The 25,702-nt window shown below is 39.7% G+C and overlaps 1 protein-coding gene across 3 annotated transcripts in view; it reads left to right on the top strand.

Moving 5' to 3' along the window:
* zbtb7b (zinc finger and BTB domain containing 7B) overlaps positions 1–24,058 on the top strand; it is a 28,101-nt gene extending 4,043 nt beyond the window's left edge. For 2 of the 3 annotated variants that reach the window (XM_044115977.1, XM_044115980.1), the window contains exons 2-4: positions 414–515; positions 20,095–21,146; positions 21,229–24,058. In XM_044115977.1, coding sequence (XP_043971912.1) covers positions 20,101–21,146; positions 21,229–21,829 — 1,647 coding nt within the window. In that variant the 5' untranslated portion in view covers positions 414–515; positions 20,095–20,100 and the 3' untranslated portion in view covers positions 21,830–24,058. The remainder of the gene's footprint in view (positions 1–413; positions 516–20,094; positions 21,147–21,228) is intronic. The other variant, XM_044115979.1, reaches the window with a different exon arrangement.
* Positions 24,059–25,702: the final 1,644 nt, after the last annotated feature.

The raw sequence follows: 25,702 nt of genomic DNA, 5'->3' as shown, positions 1-25,702 counted from the left end.
TTCCTGAGATTTGTAAACATCAGGAAAATACAAATGCTGACCACAGGCTAGCAGCTCGGTGTGGTGTGTAATAATCATGTTCATCTGTGAGACGTGTGTCTGTGTGGGCTTTCCTGACCCAACCTGCTGCAGGAGGGCTTCTTAGAGAAAGAAGTCAAAAGAGGAAGCAGCTGGTTTCTATCACTTTTTTTCTGTTCTTTGAGAACCACCCTTCATGCTCCAGATTAATGTGATATATCATATGATAGTGTGTGGGTGTGCATGTGAATCTATTTGCATCTTTGCAAACTTCAACATGTTTCATTTCTAGTTTTTATGACATTATGTCTCTGATAGGAAAGACACTCAATTTGCACCAGTTCTGGATAATCAACAGTTATTATTTTTACTTTATTCCTTTTGCTTCCCTTTAGGTTTATGATCTCTGGCCTCTCAGTAAAGGACAAAGGAGGAAGGGACAGCAGTGTGACAGACTGACAGCAGGCAGCATCGTCTCCTGGGTTTATGGACTGGAGGTAAGAATGTTTTCATGGATTTAAATTCTGCCTTTTTGGCCGTTTTTGTAAAACTCTTCGTCTTTGATGAGTTTTGGGGATGTTTAATGGGGTAAATATTACCTCCCCCCCCCCCCCCGACCTTGAACAAAATGTCATACTCATGTTTATAGCCTTTTTGACATGACTGCATGGTGGTTTTGTGGCCACATGACACATCAGGAGTGAAATAAGCACTGAACTTGTGAAATGTCATGGGAGTTAATTTTTCCCAGCAGAAAAAGCTTAATTACAACTTGTGTCCACTTTATCTCCATCTGCTTTCTTAAGATAAAAATGAAGGATACAATAATTGAGGATGTTTTGTGTTTTTTCTCTATGGGGGAAGAAAAATTGCCTGATGATTCAAATCCAAAAAGCCAAATTCCAGGAAACCTGCCTCCTCCACTGAGGCAGGACTTTTTAAATAATAGGGAACTCTGGTCATTTCCCGTTTCTTCTTTTCTTTTCCTTGGAACCAGTTTCTAGTTGATGCTCATACAGTTTAGTATAACTGGACTTGAAATGCAGGGATAAATTGTTAAATTTGCGGCTAAATAGAGCTTTCAGTGCTTTTTTTTGGTCACTTGTGGAAAGCCATTACGATCTTTTATGAGCTCGATCTCCACTCACTCGTCCAAAGTTTAATGTTGTAGTTTTGTGGTTATGTCAAATGTACTATGAATTGTAAACAGTCCAAATATAAAGAAAACTCGGTAGTCTCACGCAGAGTCTCATCAAAACCAGCATGATTCTGGTATGACTGCTGCTGACGGTCTTACTGGGGTGGTTTCTTTGGCTTCACCTTTTAATTAAACATTTATCGTCACTTATGGTCTGCCTGCACATTCATAAAGTTTTGATTGAAAGCTGAGTGTCGCGGTCGACCGTCTGAGAAAATTATCATAGCTGAATAAACAGCATGAACAAGCTGACAAAAAAAAACAAAACAAAACAAAAAAAAACACCCAGATGGATGGATGTAAAGGAACTTTTCAACTGAGGGTATTTAATTTTTGACATTTAAACATTACATGAAGCTTAAGTTTTAAAGCTGTTGTAGTCTAAAATTGACTTTTCTATAGTTAAATGCTTGTTTTAGATGGTATCCTTCTGATGGTGCTTTCTATACTGACTGAAAAGTCAGAATATTCATATTTGTAGTTCAGAAAAAAATCAACTGGATCATCTCCTAAGGCTAGAAAACCAACTTCAAAAATCAAAGGTTGCTTAGCAAGCCTAAAATCGAAATCCAATATGGCTTCTCCTTGTACAAATTTAGAAATAAATGCACTGATATTGAACTGTAGCTTATTCAATCACTGTCTGATTGTTAACATGTTGAGTTTGGATTCGCAAAAAGCAGAGAAAAACATTATTTGAACATAACGATTAACAAGTCCAATCAGTTCCCACCAGCCCCGGCTCCAAACCAGTTTAACGGGGTGGGTGGGGTGGGGGGACATCGACTTATTTTTTTTTGGGGGGGGGGGCTAAATGAATCTACGTAGTTGAACATAAACAACAACATTGGTAGCCTGCAGGCTACTTGTTAACAAGCTTAACTTGATATATTGGTATTAGCTAGTCATCTTTTAGCTAACATAACCTGCAACCAGCCGCATTACTCAACTCAGTCGGTTAGTTTGGGGGGGAAACTGTGCAAAGGTCTTTGCATTTTGCTGGTTTGCTGCCATGATTCTAACACACACCTGAGTGGCTCTGCACAGCAGCAGCAGATCTCCAGGACAGGTGTAACCGAGGACTAGCATCTTAGCGCTCATGTTGCGTTTAAAGGCGGCTCGGAAAAACAGGTTAACAATGGATCCAGTGCGTCTCAATTCCAGTCCTCAGGCGCCTCTATTCTGCATGTTTTAGATGTGCCCCTATTTCAGAGCAGCTGATCCAAACGATTGCATTACCTGTTCTGCAGGCATCAAGTACTGCAGAAGCCTGTTAATCACTCATAGATTCAATCCAGGTGTGTAGCAGCAGGGAAACACCGAAAACACGCAGGGCAGTAGGACAGGAGGGCCTGAGGACTGGAATTGAGAAGCAACTGCTGAAAAAAAAGTGACAGAAGACATGGGAAGTGCAGAAGCCCCTATTGTATCAAATCAATATAGGAATAACGGAGAGTTGGCCATATTTTTCAGAGTTATTGTCCAAAAGATTTTCTGGGGGAAAGTTTTTGGAGTCTAATTATGACGTTGCACTAGAACCGTATCACTTTTTATCATGTGGGAAAAATTAAGTTAATAAATTAAAAATGGAAAACTAATTTTATTGTAATTTTTCTGTCATGAGCTCCTCAAAAATATCAGCACATAATATTTTACTAAAGTTAAAGCATCTAGATTTAGAAGAAAAATGAGTTGTAAAACAGTCCAAAATATGTTTGCCTTTTTAAAAGAAAGACAATTAGATAATTCTACTTTTCAATATTCTTAGTTTATTAAACATATTTTAGATTGTTGTGATCCTGTTCACTATCAGAAAAGCAAAGAATATGTTAAATAAACTGCAGATATTTAGTGGATTTAGTTTTGCATTTTCCCTTTTTAAGATTTGCAGTTATTAAAAATCCTGCCATGGATAATAATAAATAAAAAAATTGAGATTGGAGACGTTTTTGAGCTTTACATTCTGCACATACCTGATGTTGGTTCATATCAGGAAGTGATGATAAATGTTCAACTTTAAGCACAAAATCAGCAAACACTAAGACACCTGGCAGGTTTAGTAGCTTTTTCTACTTCTTGGTCTTACATTGTCACATAGTAGCACCATTTCAACAAATTTAATGATCCTTCAGCATAAATATAAATCTGATAACACTTAATTAAAAAATGTAAGCAGCCCTAGCCTTCTTTTCCTCTCCATCCATTCTGGTTTTCATGCCTCCAGTTGCAAACAGACGGAGATAATCTGAAATCCATTTGCGCTCGTTTATCAGGGGGAACACTTAGTTCCACCAACTTCCCTGATATTGACTTTATTATCGAGGTCGTTGCACATTCTTTGCTTCTCTGGCATCGTTTACACCACAAACACTTTGTGGTGGTCAAACTTTGATAAACGCCGGGAGGGAGGAGTTTCCTGGAGACATCGCCGTCCTTGGAACAAAATATGAGCTGAATAAAGTGGTCAAGCAGTTGAATATTTTATAGGCAACCTGGAAGTTAACTCCTCTGTGGTTTGCTGGCTGCAGTCGCTCTATAACTCCAGAAGAAGAAGAAGAAGAAGAAGAAGAAGAGCAAAGAACAGGAAACATTTTTACAATTTCATTTTTTGTTGTTTAAGGAACTTATTAGGGATTTTGATGTCCTGTGTTGTAGATCGTAATATAAATACATAAGGACATAATCTAATGGATGAGCTAATGAATTACATTTTTTTTGACATATTATCTTTTATTTATACAAACAAATATTTTAACTATGATATTTTCTAAGCCCTGGAAACAAAACTCAATTCCTAGAAAATAAATTTTACTGAGGGGTGTTTGAATTATACTGTTATTCTTTAATTGTTTACTTAGTCTTTTTGTTCCTCCGTGACAGCGGGAACCACGTCTCTTAAACACTCCTCAAAATAGGAAAGACTAGAAAACATGGCATTGAAATAAAGTAGTGTGAGATTATTCTTCTGGAATAAAACAACTGATTATCAGAGAAAAGAATTACGACAAACATGCAAATTATTTAATAATTATATAAATTCCTCCTAAAAATCTTTATGTAGATGCCTGAATTTTAATATTTTTGTGATAAATTTCAAAGAGAAAATTTTACTTTTAATTAAAATTTAGGAATGTATGGAGTTTTATGGATAATATATAGCAGTTTTACATTTAGTAGTTTGTTAAATTGTTTCTAATTCTAAGTCATGTGCATTAAGAAAACAATGTTAAAGACGGTTTTCTTTTTAAAATATCATCTTTTCAGCTGGTGCAACTTGTTTTTGGGTTTCTCTTTACGGAGCAGAAAAGCAAAAATATTCTGTGCAATAAGCAATTAGAAACTATCAATACATTTACGTGGAGTTAATTTTATACTTTCATTCTATTGAGATTAAACTAATAAACATGCATAACATCATTGTAGTTGTATTTAGCTATAATATATCAGCAACTTTTGCTATTTGTTTTGAATATAAAGCAACTAATCATGTTGTTTAACATTTTTAATCGTAAAAATTTGAGTGTAATTCCTTGATACTCTGATATAGTAATTTGTTTTGAGACTCTTTCAGGATAAATCTCTAATAGATGCGGGTTTATTTTGGTATAAACCCGTTTTAACTCAGCAGGTTTAGTTGTGTCGACCTGATCTGTAAGGATTCAAGTCCAGATTCAAGTCCAGGATCTGTTTTGTTCCAGCGTTTCCTAAGATCTTCATTCAGGTTTGATTTCTTTCGTTTGTGCCTGTCGTGGGCAAACTTGCGTGACGGCTCATGTGACCGTGGCCTTGCTGCACTGGTGACAGCCATGTGTCCGTGAACTGGTGGATAGAGGGAAGTGACATATTGAGTGGTCTGTCAGGCAAGGAGCACACGCGCAGCTGTGCATGTGCGCACACACATCCACACATGCATACATGCACACGGTTCCAGGAACTGCTTTAATTAGGGCATGTAAGGCCTTATAAATTCCCCCTTTTCAGACCTGGGTCTTTCAGTTTCGCATGAACCAAGTGAGTGGGAGGAAGGTGGGGAGAGACAAGAGAGAGGAGGAGGAGAATGGGAGTTTTTTTTTTGTTGTTTCTCCCGTGATGTTTGAAGGTGTCTCATTGTCTTGTGTTATAGTTGCTCCTGTCGTTCTGAGAATATCTTTAGTATTACTCTCAACTGTATTCATGTGAAAATAATGAGAAATTACACCCCGGTGCTCAGACCGATGCGTCATCGTTTGCATGAGGGTCACGGCGGTTCGTTGGTGGTTTGATGTGATGGCACCTTCCCTATTAGGCCGCTGCAGGAACTTCTCATGTCTTTCCCGCCTTCGTTTAAACCATGTTAATAAGTCAAGGCCTGGATTTCTGAACAACTTCGCCACCCTTGCCGGTTGTTTCTCCACCCTGAAACTGTAATAAGTCAGGGATGACTACACGCTGTCCGTACTCAAGGCTGCTGCTGTTGTCGTCGAGTCTTGGCCCTACTCGTTCTGTGTCAATAGAGGAAGTTCTGTATCTGCCATTTCCTCTTTTCAGTCATGAGTTTCTGTAACATTCGACAGCCCTCCCTTGCTCTCGACCACCAGCCTCGCAGCCCACGCCAGCGAAGGGTTAACCAACAAGGCAGGTGGCCTCGGCTCTCTGTCATCGTCTTCTTCTTCTCCTTCTTCTTCTTCTGCTTGCAGAGAAGTGGAGCCTCGAGAAAACGGCTACACAGGCTGAAGGAGTGGCAGTGATTCAGCTTTTCTAGTAATGCTGCAATTGTTTCTGTACACACTGAGCGGGCGGTTATCATAAATAGGTACAGTGAGACAACACTTCAGGGAAAGTGAGAATAAACACCCAAACATGAGCAGGCAAAAGGGACTCGGCGCTGCTGAAAGTGACCCCTTTCATGTGTGTCGCTCAGAGGGGAACTCCAGCAGCAAATGGAGGCCTGTATTCCAGAGGGGCTGCTTGTTATCCCTTCATGGAAAAAAAATCGAATCATCTTTGTTAATGTTTGAAAACAAATCAATTATTTATGTGAAATAACATGCAACCTATTTGTTTGCTTCTTGAAAAAATACGGTTGAAGCCAGACATCTATGTAGCCCGTGCAAAAAGACCCAGGAGCTTTGCATAGTCTCACCGTCAGCTAGAATTAACAAAATTATTTGAATTTGTCTAAATAATAAGGCAAGTGTCGAGATTATTTTTCAAATATTTTGGTTTGTATACACAAATATGTTTATGCCTTTGGAAGATGTCATGACTCGAAAAGTAAGATAAAAAATATTAGTTTCCAAATTCACTCCAGGCCAAAAGCCTTACATTTTGAAGAACTGAGCTGCTGTATTGTAAAACTTAAATTAAAGTGTTTGCTTATAAAGATCATCGCTACATTTGGAGGAAAAAGTGTGAAGCAAGTCAAAGAACACCATCTGAACTGGGAAGCAAGGGGATTAAAGCATCATGTTGTGATCATTCTTCACCGCAGGAGAGACTAATACACTTTACTAAACTCAGGTTATGATAACGACCTTTAACATGCAGCTAAATTTAATATGCATGAGAAAGTTAATATCTTAACCCGTTATGAAGTTTCTGATTAGAGCTAAAAAGTAAGGCGGCCTGCAGATGTGACCCAGTTACACCAGTTCTGTCGGGAGGAATGGGCCAAAATCCCAGCAACATTTGACTCAAGTCATATAATATAAGCTGCAATCCTTCCAAATATTTAGGAAATGAAGGTAACCTTTTGGATTTGTAGGTTGTAAACATAAAATCTCAAGTTTCTCAATTATTTTTGTGTTTAGCGAATTCAAATAATCTTTGTAAACCCAGCTGACCTGAAGCAGGAAACCTTTAGTTTGATTTATGGTCAGGCAGGAATAAAAAATGATTGTTTTTGTATCTGACATCTGGTTTCAACTTTACATGCTTCTGCCGTTTTAAAGGAGGAAAAACAGAACAATAAACAGTTTTGATTTGTCCAGCCCTTCCACTGAGATTAATGCTGGTGCTTTACCAGCAGCGTGACTCTAAAACCTCTTCCTAGATTTGCTCTGATGCGTTTAGTTGCCTGTAAGTGAAGTAGAAACGGACACACTCCTCCACTTCTCATTCTGCGCAGCTGATTTGTCAGGAAGTTGACACATCTTTCCCTCATCTCCTCTGGTTACATTCTTCTCTCTCTCTCCTTTCTGTTTCTACCTGTCGGGAAGGGATTGTTGTTATTCTGCTTTAACTCCCCTCCCCGGCCTCCCCCGAAACGTTTCTGCGTGTCATTCGCTTTAATCTTTCCATCTGCTCTCGTGGCCGACCATCTTCACTGAGCACAGGAAGAGGAAACCGATCAGGATCAGTTAGTTTTGCGACACTGCTGTGTGTTTCTGTGTGTGTCCAGTACTTTTGCAAGATCTTCCTTTTTAAAGCGAGAGGCTGTTTGTGCAGGAGTACTGCTGCTGTTCAGATCCTCCCTTTGATGTGGCAACTCTAAATACAGGATGCACACTTATAAACTCGCGCTTTATGCTTTTGTTCTTGTCGTCTGCCCTGAACAGTAAAGGTTTGTTGAAGACATGTTTTCCACCCAGGAAAACCGGCATAAAAGGAGCAACAAAGCACAGAAAAATCACTTAATTCGTCTTATTTTACAAATCATTGTTGTAAATAAATATATTGCTCAAATCGTACACTTGAATTGCTTATGCACCTTTCATGTTGCCTTCATAAAACCCCCCACATGTTCTTCAACGCCCACTCTACCTGAACTTCATAACACACACAGGGATCGACACTCATCTCTACTCTCAGTACTGAGAAAAAAGCACCAAAATAACTCTTTATACTAACTTTCTGAAGATATCATCAAAAAGGTTTTCATTTTGGCTTGGAAATTATTTTGCAGTTACAATTTGTTGTGCTGCAGTCTGACTGCAGAGCATTCAGACTGCTACACTAACATTTTGAACAGTCTAGCAAATATAAATAAAGCTACAACATTCAGTCACATTCGACACGTTTTCTGGAAGGATCTTGAAAAATACAAGAAAGTGATTCATCTAATCTCTTTTATTGTGACTTTACAGTTTTGTTTTGTTCAGTCATGGACACAAACAAAACCTCTGTGTAATAAAGCAGTACTAAACAACACTTTGAGAAAAGTGGATAAAATTTAATAAATCTGACCAGAAACGGTCTCTTCTTTTAAAGGTTCATCAGCACTACTAATACAAATTATTGTTTGTATACGACAAAAAAATATTTTTAGATTGTAACATTTAACTGGGGTTGATGTACAAACATCTTTATTTTTTTTAACTATAAACTTAATACTTGAATTCCAACTTACATGGTATATTAATCATGTTTTGCATATATAGTAATTACACTTGAGAGCCCACACTGTATGGGGCTCTGATGTATTCATGTTGAATAAATATAAAAAATTTTTATTTTAAGCTCATCCGAGTGTCAAAGAACCTTTTAATTAAAAATGTGTGACTTTATATTTAGACGCAGAGGTCTAAATATAATACTACAGAAGTCCATTAATCTTTGTCAGGATTCAAAATAGCAAAGACATGAGAACTTTCTATTGTGTTTGTTTATTTTCAGGAGTTGAGTATGTCTGTAGAGCACATTTCATCAACAAGGCGGTTCAAAATGCTTTAAATAATAAAAACGTAACACAATAACCAGTTATGAAACAATATCACATTTTGTCAAATGCCATAAACAAGAATAATCAAATGCCTCAAATCAGTGTTTTTGTTAATCAAAGGCGACTCTAAACTGTTTTGGTTTAAAGGCACTCGGTGTTCTGCAACCCCAGAACCAGGAGACCCGAGTGGTCCGATGAGTGATTTATAAACTAACAAAAGTATCTTAAAGTTTAAACGAACCACTTCTATTCCAGAAATGGTCACGAAAGTATAGCTACTTACCAAAACGTTCCCATATCGACGTCAGAGTTTGTACAACTTTGAGGAAGTTGAATGTTAAAAATGTTGCTAAAAACTGAACCAGCAACTTAAGTTTTATTTAAGCAAATTTAATAATTGTGCCATCAAATCTGAGTTTTCTGGCATTTGTAGACCCAGATCACCTACCTTTGACACAGACAGTATGGACCAATAAATACCCTGCAGGAACAGATAATTTGTTAATTTATCCAAGGCTGCAAGAACATTTCGTACTTCACAAGAACTCATGCGAAAAGCTCATAGCAAGTCCTCAGAGGTCTCTCACACTGCAGCACGCAAGAAAAAATAAGTTCTGCTCACAATGAGCTTCAAGATTATGCTGCAAGGACTCCAAAGGAGACGGAGCAAATGTATCTGTCCTTGGAGAGTATGAATAGGTCTAAAATATTAAGCTTCATAAGTTACTGATGATTCAAACCTCTTTAAACTCATGTTCAAAAACATTCAGATTTAAATAGCATAAACGTTCAGTGAGCCGTTTCCAGGAGCTGGATTGTTTTGCAGGTTTGTGGCTGAAAGCTGAATGTCTAAACTTCTTTCAATGAGGCTTATTGCTTCAAAGAGCTTGTAGTTTTTGTCACACCTTTTCACACAGAACTACACAAATCTCACTGAAATAAATTACAAATTTAAGATGAACTTAAATATAATTCATGAAAATCGTCTTGAAAATCACGGCGCATTTAAAATTAAGTTTATTATTTAGACATTTTCCATGGTTTTACAAGATCTTAATAATGGATCTATGAAGTCTTTCTATCATAGGTATTGAATTACAGTTAGTTATGTCTTAATTTTGTTTATCCATTCATTCAGTCATTTCTTCTTCTGCAGGTAGATCTGCTGCAGAGAGTTGCATCTTGGCGTCACAAAGTTTCCATAACAGTTTACTTGAATGCTTTGGCCTACATTTACTGGGGTGCTAAAACACTTTGGAAATCTTTGGATGCTTTCTGATAACTCTGCTGGAAATGATGCAATAAAAAACATCAGTTTAATCAGCTGAAAAGGCAACAAGAAACTCCTAAAATTACAGATTTTACTAAATAACCATTCCTTCTGCAAGCTTTGTTTTTCTGCAAAGGAGTGTGAAAATGAACCAAGTTTGTATTATGAGTTTCTTGGTCCACAGTTACACCCCCACAGTTCCCTGTTTGTACCACAGCCCGACCTGCTAAAACACCCCCACTCAATTACTGCAACTGTGCTTATAAATTACTCATGTTTGACCGTAACGAAGCTTAAAACCTCGACTTTCGTTGATTCTTTTTGGGCGTTCACACGTACTCTTAGCGGCGTTACAAAAGAATCGAGTTCAATGCAGTGAATGGTTCGCCTACACACACCTTGATGCCCCGGCGTTCTTACACAGCTGTGAAGAGCTGAGGGGTAGAAACTGCTGACCAGATAAGGAGCTAGAAGAAAACGGGGGGAAGCAAAGTGTGAAACCACGCCGTCAGCAGGCTTTCTCTCTCACATCTGTGCTTGTTCTCCATCTAATGGTGAAACTCCCTTTTGGTGATGCTAATGATAGAGGTGGCTGCTACCACATCGCTCCCTCAGACATCTGCCTACACACACACACACACACACACACACATGCATACACCTGCGAGGACTCTTGCTACTTCCTGTGGCTGCGTGCATGTGTTCACCTCTTGCTCGATCGTTGTGTTTATCTCCCAGCCGTCATGTCACGGCTTCTCTCCCTTCTGTCTCTCTCTCTTTTCTCTCTATCTCTTTTTCTCTCTCTCTCTCTCTCTCCCCCTTCCTCTCCCCTAGTAACTCAACTCTGTCGACTCTTGTTTCACGTCTCGTTGCCAACACAGATTGTTCGAGGCCGGGACTAGATTTTCCTGTCTTAACCTCCCCTCTTCTTCACTTTATCTGTTGGAGTATCTCTACACCCACTCCCCATTCTCTCACTCTCATGTGTTTCTCCTCCCCCATAACCTCCTTATTTTTGTGATTTCTAAGAATATGTGTGTTTTTAGAAGACGTTCCTCCCTCGTGTTCCTTTGTTACCTCTGTCGTATCGTCTCAAATCTCAGACCATTTTTCCTCTTTCCAACCTCAGATTGATTTCCTTTCCTGCTGCTGCTTCCCTCAGTGTTTCACCGTAAGAAGCTGAGCGGAAATGTTTTTGTGTACAGTGATTTTAAAAAGAAACACAGCGAGAGCTAAAACAGGTTTTCTTGACTTGCTGCAGCAAATAACTTTCAAAGTTAGGTTTTTCTGACCAGAGTCTATAAGAGGAATAATTTGTCACATTTTAGACTTTTATGTGAAGCATAAAATAAATTTACCACCATAAGAGACATGAAAAGACAAACTGAAAAACAAAATAAAACACAGTAAAAATCTGAAAATACAGCAGTTTGAAAAAAGTCTTTGTCTCAAACTCGCAGAAAATTTTTGTGTTTGTAACAAACTGAAAATTAAGCTTAAATACAATCTTTAGTAATGCTAAAGTTGCACAAAATTATTAAAACAATCTTTTCTAAAATGTTATATTTATCGCAGTTTTAGACATAAAAATGTGTCGGCTCCAGAAAGTACTTCAGTCGCTGAAGTAAATAAACGTTTTTGACTGAGTGGTAAAAAAAAACTTAAAATACAAATCACTGATGCTGTTTTATAATACACTAATGGTCCAATATACCTCAGTTTAATGGTATTTACATGGACAAAAGCATTCATGATTGAATTGCAGGTATATTTTCTTTCCTATTTATTATTTTTGATTCATATATGATACAGAATAAACAGCTGATAAGTTTTACACCTCTGGAGTTGAGAGCACAAGATGCTAATTTATCAGATTAAATAGTTGGTCTGTTGGCCGCAGTTTTAAAACACTGTTGTCGTAGTGAGTGCAGTAGATGGTAATGCTATAGTTTCCAAAATATCAGTTTTCACACCACACGAAATATTTGCAAATATCCAAATTTTTCTTCACTGGAGGTGAGGAAAACTTTTAATAGCCTTCTGTAAACCAGCTACGGGGGATGACACTGTTGCTTTAAATTCTGCTTGATTTTTTTTTGTTTTGCAAGAATAAAATGGATGCAATTTAAAAATCTAAAATATTTGCAATGTCAGTATTAAGTTATTAAAAACTGATGTAGCTGCTGCATCCTTGTAAAGCAATATTCTTGCTAATAATGTTGGGAAAATCTATAAAATAAAATAAAAATAACATTTTTAATTATTTATGTTCAATATAGAAAATATAATCCCAGCCAACAGTCCACTGGATTGGGTCCTAAAGTTAATCCACACCTCATGTCAATCTCTCTTATTATATATTAACTATTCCAGGAATTAATAATAACATTTAAACTAAAGATCAGGGTGATGGGAAAATGCCTTCAAAGTCGTGGAGCTCATTGATCAGAAATTACCAGCAGGAACTTTCAAAAAGCTCTTCAACCGTCATAAGGAGGTTTTGATTGCTCCAAATCTAAATCAGTCTGGCGTGTGAATAATTTTTGGATCAATTTCAGGTGATCTACACCTGAAATTGATTAAAATACCCATCATACCATGAATTATCATTTATCCCTAATTGTACATGTGCTCGTTGTTTAAATACACTATTCTATACAGCATCTGGTTCTAAAAACTTCATTATACCTTGAGTTCAGGTTAGAAGTCGTCTGGTGTTATTAAAGGACAGAGCATATATATATGTGCACCCAAATGTCTTGCCCCATGTGCTGATAAGCTGATAATCCTCCTGCAGATTCGCATGGTGTCCAGGTCTGGCATGCAAACTGGCTGCTGCTGTTGCAGCGTGCAGCCGAGTGCTTTGGTGTGGGAGGGCGAGGGGATAAGGGCCTCTGCTCTGCCAGCCAAATGAATAATGTAATGTGTTTCTGGAACGAAGACCACACCGCGCGCATGCGTCAAACTTCTCACACGCACACAGAAAGAGACACCATAATGCCCCAGTTGCAGTAAGAAAGGAGGAGGGCTCGCTTCTCGCAGGGGCTTTCTTGAAATATAACCTAAAAAAAAAGAACATTTGCTGAGTAACATCTGCTCAGCAGACTTCTCTTTTTTGAGTTCTGTCATCACAGGGGACAGTCAGTGTAATTATCACGATGCTGTCTCAAGTCTTGTCTTTGACAAATTCAAATGGTGATTCAAATTCTGCCTGGTTGGGTCTGCTTTTTATATCTGCTGGTGGGATGCAAATGTGCAGTCTGGAGGGAGATGTTGGGACACACAGCAGGTGGACTTTGTGTTTTATCTCCCCGCAGAAACGAGCTGCGTGTTTCAGCTCCGTTTAGAGATGTTAAGGTGAATTTTAGTTTTGGTTTGGCAGGCATACGTGCTCTCATCCTCTCTTCTCATCCCCCAGTTTCCTCCTCCTCCCCTGCTCTTCCTCACTGAAGGTGTCCCGCTGCTTTACTCTCTACTCTTAAATGAGTGAAGTGCAAAGTTTTCTCTTTTTATCGTAAGCACTAAACTGAAGGAAAGTGGTGTGAGGAAGACGAGAGTGAGGAGGAGAAACGGTATGAGCTTGAATTTTTACTTTCCGTGCTTTTGATGTTTTTTGGGGGCAGTGGATGCTGCGTGTTGCCCTGATGTGTTATGTTGTGGTTAGGAATAACGGATGAGAATCACTATGAGAAGGATGTTAGTCACCGGGTGTTTCGATTGACAAATGGACGCAAACAAGAACTGTTTCTGTTCTTTTCTGATTAATACGTTTTATAAGGGTAACAGAGCAGCGTAAGTGTGTTCATGGTTCCCTAAAGGACTTCTTAACTTCTGCAAAAATATATTTCTGCTGTAAAGATCTCAGACAGTTTGTATGAACTAAAATTAAAAAAAAGAATCTAATTTAGTTAGTGGGGTTTGGATGAGGAAGCCTTCAACCAACCATGTGTGCTGCACACACATACAAAAGGCCTCTTTGGAAAACATCTGACATCAGAATTTATAAGAGTTTTTCTCCATCTCCCGCTCAGACTGGGTTTTTTGTGTGAAAAGCATAAAGTCATATTTTCCCCCCTTTAGAGCTGGAGCTCGATATAATTGAGGTGGACTGGGAAAACTTACAGCCTTAAATGGAAAATAGCAGCCATAAAAGTTATACCAACAGTCCCAGTTGTGTGTGAGGTTGAGCTTTGTTTTTTAAGCTATATGCTTTGTGTTTGTATTCAGGCCCACATGCAAATGCGTCCCCTTTTTCTCTCGGGTCATTTACGGTGCTTTTTTCTCTTTAAGTTTCCATTTCCCCTCGAGTTACACGTCTGCATCTTCCAAACACGTCGGGATTTTCTAGCCTTGCACTTATATTTGGCATCAACACAACCTAAATGCAATTTTCGATCTCTGTCAGCGTCAGATCCTCACAAGAGATGCACAATTTTGGGTGTTAAGAGAGAAAGGAAGAGGGTTCGCATAACGAAAGCATGGGGTGAAGGCAGCGTAAAGGTGCAGGGCTGATTAATTCCTCTGCCGTCGACAAAACGAGTGGGAGGATGAGTGCAAAAACACAAAGACAGAGGTAATTGTTGGAAAGATGGCATCGGAAGCATTGAAATGAATATACAGCAGAATCATTTTAGGCTATTTAAAAACATGTTGAGTAATTTATAGAAAAACAGATAAAATTTTAAACCTACCCAGCCTCGTTAACGAGAGCAAATTTGAAAAATGTGGTAATTTCATTCGCCATGAGTGTTTGTAACATCTTCTTGAGGGCCGTTTCTGACTTACTTGCCATGTGTTGCAAGATTCTGCCTCTCATGCAGACATGTCCTTGGCGAGCAACAGAAACAAAGTGACGAAGGAAGGAGTCAGTAGGGGATACGAACGCTGTCACTGTACACTTTTGTCTGCATTGAGTGACTCACAGGCAGACAGAAAACTGATGGGAATCACTGCATCTTTTTTTTTTAAAGTTTGTTTTGTAATTTTCCGAACACGTCGGAGTTCTAAGGAATAGCCTAAAATAACGAGCTCGAACCACCAACTACCCATGATGTGTGTGTGTTGTGTTTTTTTTTTTTTTCTTCCCCAGAGCCGGAAACTTAATGTGCATTGTTGTGTGCTCCTCCTAAAACCCCTTTTGTCTCTTGCTGCTCTGCACTGCTTCATTTTCTAAAATTCGTTTCACGCTTTGAGATTAATTTCATAAACTTGGACCTCCTGTTTTAAATCATCCTGATACCATAGATGCATTTAGCAGACAGTAATTATCGTAATGTTGGCTATTATCATGCAGGACACAGTGTACCCATGCAAGGTCAGGTCAAGTATTTGCACTCTGCCCTACAGAGATTTAAGCACCAAGTTGTCTCTTGGATTTACCTCTGCTTGTTTTTCTTCCAGTTTTTTTTTACTAGGCTAATATATAAGGCTGAAGCAAATAACAATTTTGGTACTTGATTTTTATTTTAACTGAAATTTTATGTCCATGGTGATAAAGTTTAACTTTTCAAGGGCAGTGTGACATCTCCACAAAAAGCTAAAGATAACACTGTGCAGAGTACAACACAAGAAATCCTCACATTTTGTTTTCTAAATCCTCCAATTCGGACGATTTATTCAAGGCCAAATCTGCTGGGAATTAGAGAAACGGCGAGTGAGCAATCAAATGGACTTCCTCACTTTTCTGCCTCGGTTGTTCGCTGTTGTCGCCTCACATTGAAGAGAAAAAAGCCTTAAAACTGACTTTCAGTTAGAAAATGGCTGTAAATATTTGCTTTACTGGCTTGGTTTTGTCGTCGGAGGAGCAGACGTTTGGTTTCAAAGGAAGAGCTCCGTGCAGCAGGTCGTCTCCGGGGTGAGGTATAATATGGGTTAACTCTCATATTGCACCTACCTGAATGTTTGATTGGGGAGCAAAATGACTCAGAATGGCAATATGATTTCTGTTCTTACTTAGTTTTTGTTGGGGTTTTTTCAGCTTCGACATTATTTGCCTGGAAATTATTTTTAATGTGCTTTTGGCTGCGTTTGCGGGTTTCCTTCCTGCTAAACCCGTTAAACTCATGTTTGGGTCTTAACCCCAAAGGTTGTTTCAACCGAGATCCCCGCTTTACCTTCTTCTGCGCCGCCATCCGTCAACCTGTTGGGTCCCCTCTGCTCCGGGGAAGGAAAGGAGACGGTGTTTATCGGAAAGTATTCGGAAAATGGGCCGTTGGGTTTTGGAGAGAGGGGGCGCGTAGGCGACGATCATTGGGGGGGGAGGGGTATCTCTAGATCTCTCCGTCAGTCAGCGTGCACCCTCTTTTGATACAACAGGAAGGAGAGTCAGTGACAGAATGCTCGAGAGCGGTAGACATCCCCAAGGACGAGCACTTGTCCTCGACCTTTGACAACCAGATCAAACCTTCAACCTGCGCCCCTGTGAGGAAACAGGTGGTTTTGAAAGGCAGCGAGAAAACGAGCAAAGAGTGAAGACGTAAAAATGGATACCACGAGACAGAGGCTGCTTCGTCTCCAAGGGACTGTGCCCATAAAGATGGGCAAGGTAGGACTGACATTTCAAACCTTTGAGTTGGACTTCATATGGAAAAGATATTCTAGATAAGTTGTCTGGGTTGGGAAGGGTTTCTAAAAGCGTGTTTGAAGAACCAATGTCAAGTTCTTTTAATTGTAAGGGTGGGGTGCCAGCTTTTTTTTATTTCTCTTTTATTTTATAAATAGTCGGTTGTTAAGTTCGTCACCAGTTACGACGAACAATGGTGGGTGGGGGGAGCCACCGACTTGCATGGAAGAGTATGCGTGCATGTGTTCAGTACATGTGTATGCGTGTGTGTGTTTAATAAGGTGTGTTTTGGAGCAGGTTATTCAGGTGGGTGTGCTGTTGTTGTGCGGAGCCCTCTGGGCACGGCGTGAGCGCTGTCATTGGACGGCCTGGGGGGGGCTGCCGGTTGCTATGGGTGGGAGGCAGAGAGCGGAGGGGAGTGGAGGATGAGTTGTTTGTGGAAAATCTGGTCTGCTCAGGTGTGTGGGAGATGTAGCATCAGCCAGGTACAATGCGGACGGGGCGCAGTGCGTGCCTGGAGATCTAAAGCAGGGAGTAGTTGGGCCTCATTTCTGCCAGGACTCTTTAGGAGGAAATAAACTTATTGTCCCTGCTCGGCTTTCATTTCTGGAGTTTGTCACCAGCCCATCACTCATGATGCATGTTGAAAAACCGGCTTTTGAAAGGTCCTCATTAGATCAAAACAAAGTCACTAAAGAGACCTACCATGCTTTTGAATATCTGAGCGGCGGACATTTATATGAGGCCTCCTCTTGCTGTTTTCCTTCCTCATTCTTTCACTGGTTCCCCCCCTTTCACCCACTCTACTCTGCTACTTCCTCCCTCTCCCCTGCTTGCTTTTCGTCTCTTCCTCCTCTAATAGCCCTTTGCAAGTTCTTCTCCAGGTATTTTAATCAGTTGGCTAATGCTATAAAGGTTTCACACACGAATTAACCTACTGCCCCTTGGCTACAGCGCCCACAGGGCATTGCACAACCCTCTATCCTTTCCACATCACCGCCAGTCATCTGGCTTTATATCACGCTCTGTCTCAAGAATTGCTTCTACTTTTTTTTTTTTTTTTTCTCTTGCTTTAATGTTTCGCCCCGCTCCCTCGTCCGCTCCGTTCTTCTTCCGCTCACCCAGCCCCCTCCTGATGGGCTGAAATCGCTTCCTCCTGATTTGGTAATCTGGATGGCAAATACAGGATGATCATGGGGGGCAGACTGGTTGCTAAGCCCTGTTTAAATTGTCCCTCATGTGAAGGAGAACTCCTCATGTCAGTCACGCTAATAAAGATTTACTTTTAGAACGGGTTAAGCAGAGGTCTGGGTAAGCTCTCCCTCTTAGAAACTGCAAAGAAATAAGTAATATTCAACGTCACCGTCCCAATAACTTTTCCACATTTTGTCATGTTTCAACTAGGGATGGCCATTTGTTGTATTGATTATCATTTATGGTAAAAACATTTCTAACAAGATTCATCAATAAACTTGATAAATTACAATTAATGACATTAAATGCAAAACAAAAATGTTTTCACATTTTCTCTTCTGTTCGTTCGACAAGAGTATTAATAAATATCAGTAAACTCTAAAAAATGATTAAATCTGGTTACAAATATAAATCACATTTCTTTCAGCAACAAATATCCTGAAGAAACGCATCTCAAATGGGAATGTTTTTCAAGAACAATATCATAAAATTACCTAAAAAATAAGTAAAAAATAGCTTTGATCATATTTTTTTTATTGTTTTCACAATAGTACTGCAAAATATTGCGATAAAATTTGAAGTCGATATTGCCCACCCTTAGTTATAGCCTCAAACTTAAATATATTCTAATCTTATTTCTAATTACAGTCAAACACAAATTGATGCATAATTGGAAAGAAAATTGATAAGTAAACATTGTCAATAAAAATCATCTTGAGATCAAAATTGTTTCATCTTTGCAAAATAGCTCAGGCTGAGTCTGTCTTTATACATGCTCTCAGTTGGATTTAGATCTGACTTTGACTAGACCATTCTTACACGATTATGTGTTGATCTAAAAATTCTTATTACAGTTTCTTTTTATGGTTTTTGCTCTACTGGAAGGTGAAATTCAACTTCAATCTCAAGAGTTTTTCTAACGAGTTTTCTTTCAGGATCATCAACATGGAACTAAGATTTTATCACAATCTGTTGTAGTACTATTGTGATAACAGTTAACGTGTCAATGAGAAGTATTTATTACTCTTTTTAGGTAACTGAATGTTTGTGACTCTGTTAAAGCACACAAAGTTCCACAAATACTGCTCTTAACAGAACCTACCCGTTGTGACTTGTGTCATTAAACTGCAAACAGTGACTGCTTTTAGTCATATTTTCAAACTTATTGATATTTATTGATGCTTTCATTGAACAAATAGTGGAGAAAATAGTAAAAATGACAATCCTGGAAATACGGACAGACTTGGAAATTATTAAACATTGTTTATTGGAATTCAGCTGGAAAAATGTACATCAAAATTTATCATGATGAATAAAAAGCGATATGATAAATGTCCACACATTCTCCATCCATCTTCTCATTGGTTTTGCAGCCTCTCTGCTCCTGCTGAAGAAAATAATCCCCACACAATAATGCTGCCAACACCGTGTTTCACAGCAGGGATGGTGTGTTCAGGATGATGTGCAGTATTATTCTCCACTACATATATATATATATATATATATATATATATATATATATATATATATATATATATATATATTACTAGTGTATAGACCAAATATTTAAAACAATGCTGTTCCTCTGGATCTCTGCAACTCCTCCAGATTTAATCTCCTTCTCTGATTAACATTGTTATTCCTTACAAAACACTATTAAATATAGTGGTGGGTATTTATCAGAGTGCTTATTATTTATCGTGAGACATTTCTAATCCAATTAAGAATCTTGATTTGTCGTCAAGATAAATTTCAGTTATTAATTGTTAAAAAAAATACTGAATCATGACCAATGACACTGTAATGAAAAATAACATTTCACCGGAAATTTTATTTTTGCTACATTTTCCACTCCTTTTCCACAAGAGCGTCAATATCAGTAAGTCTTAAAAAAACAATTAAATTTGCATTTTAGTAATAGAAATAACATGTAAGTGGCGACCTGGATAAGTCTTTCAAATGTGAATGCTTATGAATGTTGTGCCATGCATTCATAGCCATACAGTTACTTAAAAATTAAGTAATCATAATCTTCATTGTACCACAAAATATCGTAATAAAATTCTAAGTCCATGTTGCCCCACCATAATTAAATATTTAGTTCAAGGTGTAGAAATACCTTTGCTAAATACTTGTTATAAAACTGCATACCATTTTTTTACTGACCTCCCTCAGTTCTTTTGCTTACTTAATTTTCCCTTCCTGTGCTGTAGGTGGCGATGTCTCCAGGAGAGGACGGCCTGATTGGGATCCCCTTCCCGGAGCACAGCAATGAGCTCTTGTCCCACCTCAATGACCAGCGCAGGACGGGACTCCTATGTGACCTCACCCTTACCTCTCACGGGGCTCGCTACCCAACACATCGCTCCGTCATGGCAGCCGTCAGCCTCTACTTCCGCCGGCTGTTTGGAGCGGAGGAAGGCGGCGGCGGGGGGTTCAGTGTTTGCCAGCTGGACTGCGTGGCTCCTGACGCCTTGGACGCCCTGCTGGAGTTCGCCTACACTGCCACGCTTACCATCCCCAGCTCCGGGATGAGAGACGTGCTGCGAGGCGCTCAACTTCTGGGCATCCAGTGCGTGGCCGACGCCTGCAGAGACATTCTCGGAGAGACGGCGGAGGCCGAGGGGGAGACGGCGGGGGAGCAGCGACCTCCGCAGATGACTAGTGAGAGGACGGTAGAGATAGCAAATGTTGTAGAGAAAATATCCAGAAGAAAAACGGACAGAAAGAAGGTGAAAAAAGTTGGCTTACCTCACAACTTCTCACCTTTGAACCCGCTGCCCGCCTCTCCTGCCTCCCACCCTTCACCAGCATCCGACAGCTTTCGCTCCCTGCCGCCCACCCAGCCACCCAGCCCCGAACCAGAGGAGCTTCACCCCAAACTTGGGCAAAACGGGGATCCAAGAGCCATCCGAGAACCTGGGAGAGGGGCCACACTAAACGGAGGGCTCCTCCACTGGGCACAAGAGCGACCTCTCATAGCCCACCAGCCCCCGACCCAGAACGACAAGCTGTCTGAGGACGACGACATGGAGGGCTTGGGCGACGACATGATGAGATCTGGCTCCTTCCCCAGCTCTGTAGCAGATCGAGGTGCCGCCACGTCAGTAGCAGGAGGCGGGAGGAAGAGGAAGTCTCAAACCCCACAGCAGTGTCCAGTCTGTCAGAAGATTATTCACGGAGCCGGGAAGCTGCCACGCCACATGAGGACGCACACCGGGGAGAAACCCTTCCAGTGCTCCGCCTGTGGAGTTCGCTTCACACGGTATGACAAGTTCATACAAATGTGTCGTGTCATTTCACCTCTTCTCTTTATGCCTTCTGATCATTAATTTCCTCTTGTTTAGCAATGACAAGTTGAAGATCCACATGAGGAAACACACCGGGGAGCGCCCTTACACCTGTTCCCACTGCCCTGCACGGTTTCTCCACTCATATGACCTCAAAAACCACCTGTCGCTCCACAGCGGGGCGCGGCCCTTCGAGTGCCCGCTCTGCCACAAGGCCTTCGCCCGAGAGGACCACCTTCAGCGCCACCGCAAGGGACACAGCTGCTTGGAGCTGCGCACTCGTCGGCCCAGGCGGGGCCCTGAGCTGGGCGAGGACGGCGGTGAGAAAGAAGGCAGCCCTCTGTCTCTACAGGCGCATCCCTCCGTGTTTCACCCTCGCTCAGTTCTAGAAGGCGGCGGCGGGAGCGGCTCCATCGGCGGACCTTCGCTGATATTCCCAGGCGGCATCGACAGGGAAAGGTCGCTGGCCCTCCAGGCTCTGACCCAACTCACCCCGCAGAGGCTGGCCGGCTACCCCGAGCTTTTTCTGCGAGGTCTTGACATGCAAGGTGGAAGAGATTCGGAGAGGGAAGATCCTGGAGGAACTCGCTTGCCGGCGCTGCAGCATGACAGATGGGCTGATGAAGTGGAAGACGAAGAAGTAGAAGAAGGGGAATAGTAGAAAAAAACTTTATGTGGTAAATATCCACAATAAAAAATAAATAAATATAATTATCTCAGGTAGCTGGACAAATGACCTGCTGCTCCATACAGAGAGCACTTAAAACTTATCAAAATACATTTTAAAAAAAGGAAAATCGGGTTTTCTGAGATATTCTTAATGTTGGTCTTCTGATTTTTGGCATTTTATTGACTTATTTGTCTGTTTATGTTTGCTGTTCAAGTATTTTAGGTTTGACTTGTCTCTAATACTTCTTTTCTTGCTGGTGTTTGTTGAATATCTGCTCACCAGGACGCTTCTCACTATGCAAACTAAAATCCAGGGCTTCAGAATGGAGAAATATTTAAAGATGTGTATTTTTTTTGATTCAGATGCAGTTTGAAATTCATATCGCCTATAAGATCACAGTAAGGTTTGTGTGTCCGCTGTCCTCTGGTGGCTGTCGGTGGAAATACAGAGTCATTTAATCAAGCTCATTCCTTGGGTTAAAAGCAATAATTTTGTTTTTGTTAGTGGTTTGATCTATGCTTTATTTTGGTGCTGAAACCAAAGATCTGCTGGGTTTTTTTTTTCCTTGTTTTGCAGAAAAAGAGAGAGTGGATGAGTTGTAGCCAATGTTGGGTTTGAAGAGAAGATTCTTCCCAACTCTTTTGAAAAGCCATGAGAAAGACTCTACTTAGTTTTTCAGAGCCAAAGTGCTCTGAGCTAAATGCCTGACCAAAAACAAAATGACAAAGTCTGGATCAGTGGGTTGATTCTGGTAAAACATGCAGCTTATATCAGTCTTCATCTGCTCTCATTTATGTTCTTAAAACAAATAAGTGTGGCAAAATTTTGGGATTACTGAGACAATATACACCCCTTCTGTGTATTTATTTATTTATTGCTATTTATTATGGCCGTCTTAAGACCACATCCATCCTGAACCCAGAACAGAGAAAAACCTACGAGAAGCCGCACTGATGATTTTTGCTCAGCAACCCCCATGTCCTCAAATGCCTTGTTTTTTAAAAGGCTGATTGTCTTTTTCTAAGCCATTTTTCCTCAAACGCATTCTTTGCACATTTCAGGTTCTGCAGTAAAACCGGCACATTCCTCCCTTCAGAAGGTAACACAGTGGACCAGAGCAAAGACATCGGAGGTGGGCGGCGGGGTTAAAAACTCCTGGAACTTGAACACAGATTGATTTTCCTGTCGGTAACTAAGTGTGGACAATATGCATCACACACATTGCAGTTCTTGTAGTTTGGCTGTGACTAAAAGGGGCCATTACCTTTTTGAGTTTATTCATCTCTGACCAAAAACTTTATGCTTTCCATGGCTGTCTTGCCTCATGTTGTGCAAACATTAATGGCTTCTTTTTTTTTTCCTGTTATTCTCAATAAAATCCATCATGTAGCATATGTGCTCTTCTGGCCTTGGGTGCACTATACCCTGTCTTTGCTGTTTTGGAGCTCCCCGTTTCCATTTTATTTGCACTATGAGATTGGAGAGCTTCGAGCTTTTTGACCAGCTTTCAACATCTTATCCTTTAACTCTCTCCTCACTATTTAAAATTCTAATTAAGTAGACAGTACTTCTGTAAAGCCCTCATACATACTTCATGACATTAGTGGAGTTATATACACACAAATATATGCATATAGATATATTTTTGGGATGAAGTTGCCTTAGGGTTTTTTTGTGCTGCAACTATTCTCAGGAAATCTTGAGCAATGCACTAAGTGATTATACAAAATGTCAAATGGGAAGCAAGCGGTGCTTTAGGAGGATTGATACTCTTCATGCAAGTGGGATTCCAGTAGTTTGAAATATTTTTTTTTGTCTTGTAGATTTTGTAATGAAGGAAATCTTATGTACAGATAAAGGTAATGAAAGTAAACTCCTGGCCTTGCTGGAACCTGTCCTACTGGAATGGCAGTATGACGGTTGATCCTGTGCATGAAGGGTGTTGGTGCTCCCAACGAAAAGCTTTGTGAATGAATGACGGTTAAACTGATGTCAGCTGTGAAGTGTGTGTTTATATGTGAGCTGTTTGTTGTTGTTTTTTTTTCTTGGCTTCGGTGAGGGGACTTTAAGGGGTACGGTCTGAATAGAGACCCCGCTATCAGGGATGCTTTTTTTTTGTTGTTTCAGTTTTTAGAGGACTCCTTCTCCGAGATGCAAATTCATTTCCCCGTGATTTGTTTCAGATGATGTAAAGAAAATAAAGTTATCTAAGCTTGACTTTTTGTGTGTAGTTTTCATCTTACTCCTCAAAAGTGTGACATTAGTCAGGTTTGCACCCTCTGGTGAGCAAACTTTGCAACTGTTTAACATGTTTGTATTACTATAAAACATGCCACAAAATGATTATTGTAAAAAACACAAAGAGTATTTTTTCAAACAAAACTTAATCATTTTCAGATGAGCTCTTCGACCTTTTTTCCAGCTCAGTTTCCTGTGATTTCACACTGTGGCATACACACATATGTCACTTGCTAAATGAAAGTTATTTCTGGGTGTTAATAAAAATTTATTTGCATAAGCGCAGCAGCTCACACATATTATGTTCACCTCACCACTGTTACACTTCTGATGCAATAGGAACTCAAATGTCAGTGTGATTTCCCAATAACATTTCAGAATTTCACTATGCTGAGCTCACCTCTGGATGCTTGAAAGTGAAAATGGCATCACCTACTGTCTGATTAATTTGACTAATTATCGGCTCATTTGAGGGAACTCGACTGCTGGAACTGTATTCCCAGACAGCTTATTTTATTTTTTCTTAATATAAAAAAAATAAAATAAGATAATGTCATGAAAAAACAGTGTATCCAGTTAACATGCAGCTGAACACTACACATCACTGATCCCAGTATACAGTCTCTATTCAAAATGGGAGCACATGAAAAGGAAGCCACACTGTAAAGATGTGACTTCACAAAATCTCCAAAGTTGGGCCGATATTATAGTTGGAACCAGAAGTTTACATGCACTATAAAAAAATAGACATAATTTTGTTTGCACTGTCTGATGTGAAATCAGAATAAACTTTTTCTGTTTTAAATCGGTCAGGAATACCAAATGTTTTCCTTTTTGCTTAACACCAGAATAATGAGAGAAAACATTTCTTTAAGGCAATTTTTACCCTATAAATTCAGAATATGTCAGAATGATCAGTCAGTCAGTAGCATTTATTAATAAAACTATTGATTAAAATGTGTTTGCAGTTTCCCACTCGCCATGTCCTGAACACAACAAACATGTGGAAGAAGGTTACACTGGTTAGTTGGGACAAATGTTAAACTTTCTGGCTCACCTGTAAAACTATCAAACAAAAGCATGTGAGCTTGATGAAACTAAATTCAGGCCAATCCTAAAAGAAAACATATTAGAGTCTGAAAGAGATTTGTGACTAAGGTGGAGATTCACCGTCCAGCTGACAAGTGACATATAAACATTAAAAATTTTATTATTAAGAACAAAAAGTAGTTGAGAATCTACAGGACCTGATCATTTATATTTACAGATGCTCTTCAACGTCTGTCTGTCTCTATTTTTGCAAAGTCAGTGTAAAATGTGAAAAACCTGTCCTCATTTCCCATCAGTTTCACTAAAATGAACTACTTTACGGTGTCACCGCACAAAACCAAATTGAAATACATTCACATTTGTGACTGTTAAGTAAAATGCAAAACATGTTGAATATGGAAGTTAGATTTTATGATATTCGCCTTTGGAAAAGTGAAAATCAGTAACATCTGTGCTTCTCTAAAATGTTAAAGTAATATTTTAAAAATAGTTTTTGTAAATGGGATTAAGTGAGTCGCATGTATTTTTACATTTCATTGTTCCTGAAAACCATAATATTGTTAATGAGCCTTT

The sequence above is a fragment of the Gambusia affinis genome, linkage group LG05, assembly GCF_019740435.1.
Source record: "Gambusia affinis linkage group LG05, SWU_Gaff_1.0, whole genome shotgun sequence".
Taxonomy (NCBI): domain Eukaryota; kingdom Metazoa; phylum Chordata; class Actinopteri; order Cyprinodontiformes; family Poeciliidae; genus Gambusia; species Gambusia affinis.
Note: the sequence above shows the minus strand (reverse complement) of the source record. Positions and strands in the feature narration are given on the sequence as shown.